This window comes from Otolemur garnettii, unplaced genomic scaffold, assembly GCF_000181295.1.
Source record: "Otolemur garnettii isolate 467f Iridium unplaced genomic scaffold, OtoGar3 scaffold00195, whole genome shotgun sequence".
NCBI lineage: Eukaryota > Metazoa > Chordata > Mammalia > Primates > Galagidae > Otolemur > Otolemur garnettii.
This window is the reverse complement of record NW_003852590.1, coordinates 2,336,500-2,344,380: the sequence shown is the minus strand read 5'-3', so window position 1 is coordinate 2,344,380 and position 7,881 is coordinate 2,336,500. Positions and strand designations below refer to the sequence as shown.

Below are 7,881 nucleotides of genomic sequence, written 5' to 3'. Positions count from 1 at the left end.
CACATTCTATGAAGCAAATATCACCCTGATACCCAAACCAGGAAAGGATTCAACAAAGAAAGAAAATTATAGACCAGTATCATTAATGAATATCAATGCAAAAATATTCAATAAGATCTTAGCAAACAGAATTCAACAACACATCAAAAAAATTATACACCATGACCAAGTGGGTTTTATTCCAGGGTTACAGTTTGGTTCAACATATGCAAATCTATAAATATAATACATTACATCAATAAAATAAAAAACAAAGACCATATGATTCTCTCAATTGACACAGGAAAAGCCTTTGATAATATCCAGCATCCTTTCATGATGAAAACATTTAAGAAAATAGACACAGAAGGGACATTTCTTAAACTGATAGAGGCCATCTACAGCAAACACACAGCCAATATCATATTGAATGATGTAAAATTGAAAACATTTCCTCAGATCAGGAATGAGGCGAGGATACCCACTGTCTCCACTGCTATTCAACATAGTAATGGAAGTCTTAGCCATCACAATCAGGCAAGAGAAGGCTATGAAGGGTATCCAAATAGGGTCAGAGGAGATCAAACTCTCACTCTTCACTGATGATATGATTCTATACCTGGAAAATCCCAGGAACTCAACTTCAAAACTCTTAGAAGTTATCAAGGAATACAGCAGAATCTCAGGACACAAAATCAGTATTTACAAGTCAGTAGCTTTTATATATGCCAACAACAGTCAAGCTGGAAAAAAGCTAAAAAAACAATCAAGGACTCTATTCCTTTTACAATAGTGTGAAAGAAGATGAAATATCTGGGAATTTACCTAAAAAAGGACATGAAAGATCTCTATAAAGAGAACTATGAAACTCTGAGAAAAGAAATAGCTGAAGATATTAACAAATGGAAAAACATACCATGCTCATGGCTGGGAAGAATCAACATTATTAAAATGTCCATACTACCCAATGCAATCTATGGATTTAATGCAATCCCTATTAAAGCACCATTGTCATACTTTAAAGAATTTGAAAAAATAGTACTTCCTTTTATATGGAATCAGAAAAAACCTCAAATAGCAAATACATTACTCAGAAATAAGAACAAAGAAGGAAGTATCACATTACCAGACTTCAGGCTATACTATGAATCTGTAGTGATCAAAACAGCATGGTACTGGCACAAACACAGAGCAGTGATTTATGGAACAGAATAAAGAACCAAGATACGAACCCAGCTACTTATTGTCATTTGATCTTTGACAAGTCTATTAAAAATATTCAGTGGGGGAAAGACTCCCTATTTAACAAATGGTGCTGAGTGACCTGTGCAAGACTGAAACTGGACCCCCACCTTTTGCCATTAACAAAAACTGATTCTCACTGGATGAAAGATTTAAATTTAAGACATGAAAAAAAATAAATTTAAGACATGAAACTTAAAAATGCTAGAAGAGAGTGTGGGGAAAACACTTGAAGAAATTGGCCTGGGAGAATATTTTATGAGGAGGATCCCCTCCCTCCCCGGGCAATTGAAACAACACCAAAAGTACATTACTGGGATCTGATCAAATTAAAAAGCTTTTGCACAGCCAAAAGCACAGTAAGTAAAGCAAACAGACAATCTTCATAATGGGAGAAGATTTTTTGCAGGTTATGCTTCCAACAAAGGTCTAATAACTAGAATCTACAGAGAACTCAAACTAATCAATAAGAAAAGAACAAATAACCCCATTTCTATGTGAACAAGAGACTTGAACAGAAACTTCTCTGATGAAGATGGGTGCATGGCCTACAAACACATGAAAAAATGCTCATGATCCTTAATCATCAGAGAAATGCAAATCAAAACCACTTTGAGATATCATCTAACTCCAGTAAGATTAGCCCATATTATAAAATCCCCAAACTACAGATGTTGGTGTAGTGGAGAGAAGAGAATGCTTATACACTGCTGGTGGAAATGCAAGCTAAACGACCTTTTTGGAAAGAAGTTTGGAGAACACTCAAGGAACTAAAAGTAGATCTTCCATTCAATCCTACAATTCCTCTACATGTATATACCCAGATGATCAAAAATTATTTTATAACAAAGACATTTGCACCAGAATGTTTATTGCAGCCCAATTCATAATAGTCAAGCCACAGAAACAGTCTAAGTGCCCATCAACCCATGAATGGATTAACAAATTGTGGTATATGTACACCATAAAATACTATGCAGCCATAAAAAAGACAGCGACTTCACATCTTTTATGTTCACCTGGATGGAGTTGGAACATATTCTTCTTAGTAATGTATCTCAAGAATGGAAAAAAAAAGTATCCAATGTACTCAATACTACTATGAAATCAATATATAATCACCTACACACTCATATGAATGGGAAAGCATAACTATAGTCCAGAAAATAGAAGGGAAGAGGAGAGACAGGGGAGGGGAGGGGAGATCTAGGAGGAGGGAGGGTATTTGGGGGGACCTCACCTAATGTGCATGATGCAATGGTACATTTCAAAACTATTAAGAAATGAGTATAATTGTGATGGATGTGTTACTTAGTTCAAGGTAAGCATTTCACAATATATATTGAAGCATTACCCTGAACCCCTTAAATTCATCAATGTACAAAGTTATGATTTAATAAAAAGGCTGGAAGGAAGTGATGAGGCCCTTTTGCCCTTCTGACATTTGCCAGTGGAGGACACAGCAACAGAGCACACCCTTGGAAGCAGAGAGCAGCCCTGACCAGATAGTAAGCCTGCTGTGTCTTTATCTTGGACTGTGAGAAATAAATTTCTGTTGTTTATAAATTACCTAGCCTGTGGTATTTTGTTGTAGCAACAGGACCAGATTAAAACAGATACTCATTACAAAAATGTTGCTACAGGCTCAGCATCTATAGCTCAAGTAGCTAAGGCACCAGCCACATATACCAGAGCTAGCAGATTCAAATCCAGCCCGGGCCTGCCAAACAACAATGACAACTACAACTAAAAAATAGCCAGTATTGGGCAGGCACCTATAGTTCCAGCTACTTGGGAGTCTCAGGCAAGAGAACTGCTTAAGCCCAGGAGTTGAAGGTTGCTGTAAGCTGTGACGCCATGGCACTCTACCCAGGGTGATACCTTGAGGCTCTGTCTCAAAAAAAAGAAAAATGTTGCTACAAAGTTGATGAAAATTATAACCAGGCCAGGTGTGCTGGCTTACTTAGGAAGGCTGAGGCAGGATGATTGCTTGAGACCAGGAGCTCAAGACCAGTCTGGGCAACATAATGAGAACCTATCTCTTCAAAAAATGAAAATAATATAATTAGGTGGTAGTCCCAGCTAGCCAGGAGACTAAGGCAAGAGGATTGCCTGAGCCCAGGAGTTTGAGGTTACAGTGACCTGTGATCAGACCACTGCACTCTAGCCTGGGCAACAGAGTAACATCCTATCCCTCGGACCAAAGAAATATTTTAACTAAATGAGGTATCATTATCAATGAAAAAGTGAATGAACCAATCATCTCTATAAAACAAGAGAACATAGGAGAGACATCAGAGCTCAGGATAAATTTTTTGAGACAAAGGTAGAGAAGTGATCAATGAATTCAGTATTTCAATGACCACTTTTTAAATGGTCAATATTTAATTTTATGATAGCATTTGACACTATTGATCATTTTGTCATCCTTAAGACACTTTTCCATTCACTGATAGGACAACAGATTCAGGTTTCTTTCTATCTTATTGACTACTCCTTCTTAATATTATTAATTCTTCTAGATATTTCAACTTTTCCACAAATCCTAGTGGCTGAACCATATATTTTAAAACATAACACTTAATAGGAGTACTTCTCACCATTTCCACCATTGCCACTCCAGTTCAAGACACCATTACTTTTATCAGAATTACTGCAATAGCTTTTAATTGTCTTCCTGCACCCATCTTTGCCCACCTATTTTAATATGGAATGTAAAATAATGTAAATCTTTTCATAAAACTTCCTAGAGCATACTCAGACTAAGGTATCTAACAATTGCCTACATGCGATGCCCTACCATTACCCAGCTGAGTGTCTCCTGTCTCTCTCCCTTCAGCTAACTTGGCTTTCTTGCTATTCCTTGAATCTGCTAGACACATTTCCCACTTCATTTATTGTGCACTTATTTCCTTTGTGCCAAATGCTCTTCCCATCAGACATATGAAAAACACTCCCTCACGTATTTGTTCCCAAATGCCTACTTCTTAGTAAAGTATTTGTATTAGGCTCCCTCCATCCCCTTCATTTTTCTCCCAACACCTATTCTCATCTAAAATACTGTATCTTCACTTATTTGTTTCCTTTTTTTGTCTTATTATCCCCAATTAGAATAAAAGCTCCACAGAGGCTGGAATTGTATCTGTCTTGTTCACTGCTATACCCCCAGCATCTACAATAGTATCTGCCATGTAATCAACTTTAAAACAAATATTTGTTGCATGAATGGACTGAAGTACTACTACAGAAGGAACAGAGATGTGGATTCAAGAATGCATCCCAATACCAAAAAAAAAAAAAAAAAAAGAAGGTATATGTTGAAAAGGTATACCAGGTCTCGGGGAAAATGAGTAACTAATAGTGATATGTAAATCCTGGCTATCAAAGTTGAAGAAAAAAAGGGAAAGAAAACATTGATCATATAGTAGAAGATTGAAAGAACAATAAAAACCAAAAACAATAAGACAATATTATGCCAGAACTAAAGTTAAAAATGCACATCAATAAATGTAAATCAGCTAACTCAATGAAAAAGTGAATGACAAAGCAAAAACTAAACACGCTGCATACAAGTAACATATTCATCCTAACTCTGGCTCATTATTACAATCTCTGAGCACTATTAGATCTAAATTAGTAAGACTGACCAACTGGAGATAGGCCTGGCTGTATCTATATTTCTAACATATTTTCCAAATGATTGATAACAAATACAACAAATAAAATGACTGAAAAATGTAAAAAAGGATGAGCAAAGGAGGCCAAGGCGAATGAATCACCTGAGCTCAGGAGTTCAAGACCAGCCTGAGCAAGAACAAGACTCCATCCCCACAAAAGAAAAAAAACCTAATAGCTGGGCATTGTGGCAGGTGCCTGTAGTCCCAGCTACTTGGCAGCTGTGAGCTGTGAGGCAGTGGCACTTTATGGAGGGCAACAAAGTGAAACTCTGTCTCAAAAAAACAAAAACAAAAACAGCACATTGTAAAATGTTAAAAGACTTACTCTATAAAGAAGCAGCATTACCTGAAGAAAACTATGAGAAATCCTCACTAGCCAGGCATTGTGGTCTACACTTAGAATCCCAGCTACTTGGGAGGATAATAGGAGAAGATCACTTGAAGTGATCTGCCCAGAAGTTTGACACAGCCTGGGAGACACAGTAAGATCCCATGTCAAAAAGAAAAACAAACAAACTACCTCACTTATAAATATGTATTAAAAGATCTGAAATAAAATACTAGTGATGTAATAAGGAGGATTGTGAGAGAATACAGAATTGCAAAGATTACCTAGTATTCACTAAAAAAATCTTCTTCTAATACTTTCTGGTACACAGTTAGACTACATTTCTCAGCCAGAATAGAAATAGCCAGAATGGCAATGATTCTTGTACTTAGTAATATCTTCTTATAAACAGCAAGAAACCATCAACATATACTAACATATGAAAAACACTTCCTGGCTTGGTGTCCATAGTACAGTAGTTACGGTGTTGGTCACATGCACCGAGGCTGGCAGGTTTCCTGGCTTGGGCCAGCTAAACAACAATGACAACTGCAACCACAAATAGCTGGACATTGTGACCAGCGCCTGTAGTCCCAGCTACTTGGGAGGCTGAGGCAAGAGAATGACTTAAGCCCAAGAGTTTGAGGTTGTGATCTGTGACACAGGACACTCTACTGAGAGTGACACAATGAGACTCTGTCCAAAAACAAAACAAAAACAAAAACAAACAAACACTTCCTCATCACTTCAGGACTGCACTCAAATGCCATCCTCTTTCACCAGGTTTCCTCTCTCTCCCCTTTCCTTGCTTCATTCATCCCTGAAAGTTTTGCCACTCTATAATAACATGAGTCTTTATCTAGCTTCCATATGAGGAAATTACTCAGTCAAAAATGATGTTCTATGAAAAGGACTCACATATTTAGCAATAATATCCTTGTTATCGTGCAGAGCAATATCATATAAAATGACAGCACAGCGAGAGTGTAGTTCCGGTTCCTCAGAGGTTAGTAGGTCGATCAGAGCTGGAATGCCTCCTGCCTCTACCAAAGCATGCACTGCACTTGTGTGGGTTGAGATATTACTCAATAACCCAACTGTTTTGCACTGTAATTTAATTTTGGGAATTTTTAATAGGTTGATTAAGGCAGGAATGGTCCCTGTAATGAAAAGACAAAAAAAAGCAGCATGAATTATTTGTACTATTTGTCATAAATTTATCATGATGATATTTAAGAAATTAATGTTTATAAGCATTGCAATACAAATAATAAGCAAATAATTCTTGTTTATTGAATTTTTTTTCTCTGCTGGACATGCTGCTAATAGCAAATAATTCCATAAAATGTTTATATAATTTTCATGGGAAACTACATGAATTAACTTTCTCACTGGTCTAAAGTATAGACAGCTCTCATTTCTCATACACTGAATTTTCATATAGCATGCAAGCATGCACTCTATTTTAGAAACCTTAATCTATCTTTGAAACACTAAATTTTCACTTAAGATAATTGACAGGTCGGGAGTAATGGCTCATCCTGTAATCCCAGCACACTGGGAGGATGAGGTGGGTGGACTGCCTAAGCTCACAGGTTTAAGACCAGCCTGCCCAGAGTGAGGCAGCGTGCTGTGGTGGAAACCTGTAGTCCCAGTTACTTGGGAGGCTGAGGCAAGAGAATCACTTGAGTCCAAGAGTTTGGGGTTGCTGTGAGCTATGATGCCATGGCACTCTACCCAGGGGGGACAAAGTGAGACTGTCTCAAAAAAAAAAAAAGAAAAAAAAAGATAATTGACAGATTCTTTTAGTTCCCACACGGTAGGAGTCAGTTTTGGTTACTGCATCAACTTTATATGGCAATGGTTGTGCAATTATTTGAGCATTTATTATATTTCATCCCTGTTTTATACTAGCAAATGAAAAATAAGAAATGTTGGATCTAGGGAAATCTAACATTCAGCCTCATTAATTACAATTAGTTCAAATATGGAAATCACTGGGCATGGTGAAAACAGAAAATATGGCTGCATTTGGATGCTTGTTATACTTGTATCAATGTGACATAAAAAGATAGCACATTAAAGAACATATACAAAGCGCTAGAAAAGAAAATGGGTATAATAGGTTTTGTTTATTTAGCTACCTGAAATGAAACATAGTTCATGACTTGTTTAAGTCTGTACTTCACTTTTTGGACATAGAGCTTTTTGTACATATTTTTAGGAAAACATTTGGGGACTATCTACAATCAAATACATTTTAATCTATTCATTTAATATTTATGAAGCATCTCATGTATGCGCAATATCTACATTAGGGGATAAATCTCAGAAGATTTTCATCATTTCAGAAAGTTATTTTGGACTGTGCTCTTCTCAAAACAACCCTATGAGGTAGAACCACTCTATTAATAAGGCAACTTAGCTAGAGAGGCTAAGCAATTAGCCTCAGGTCTAAATTCAGAGCTTGTGACAAACCAGGCCTGACACTAAATCCGCTTTGACATTTTAATTTCAAAAATAAATCACGCGGCTCGGCGCCTGTGGCTCAAGCGGCTAAGGCGCCAGCCATCTACACCTAAGGTGGCGGGTTCGAATCCCCAGCCCGGGCCCGCCAAACAACAATGATGGCTGCAACCAAAAAATGGCCAGGCG

At 37.2% G+C, this 7,881-nt stretch overlaps 1 protein-coding gene across 1 annotated transcript in view; it reads right to left on the bottom strand.

Annotated features, from left to right (window-relative positions):
* ANKAR (ankyrin and armadillo repeat containing) overlaps positions 1–7,881 on the bottom strand; it is a 74,911-nt gene that overhangs the window by 39,353 nt on the left and 27,677 nt on the right. Inside the window, exon 10 of the mRNA XM_003801035.1 lies at positions 6,145–6,386. Coding sequence (XP_003801083.1) covers positions 6,145–6,386 — 242 coding nt within the window. The remainder of the gene's footprint in view (positions 1–6,144; positions 6,387–7,881) is intronic.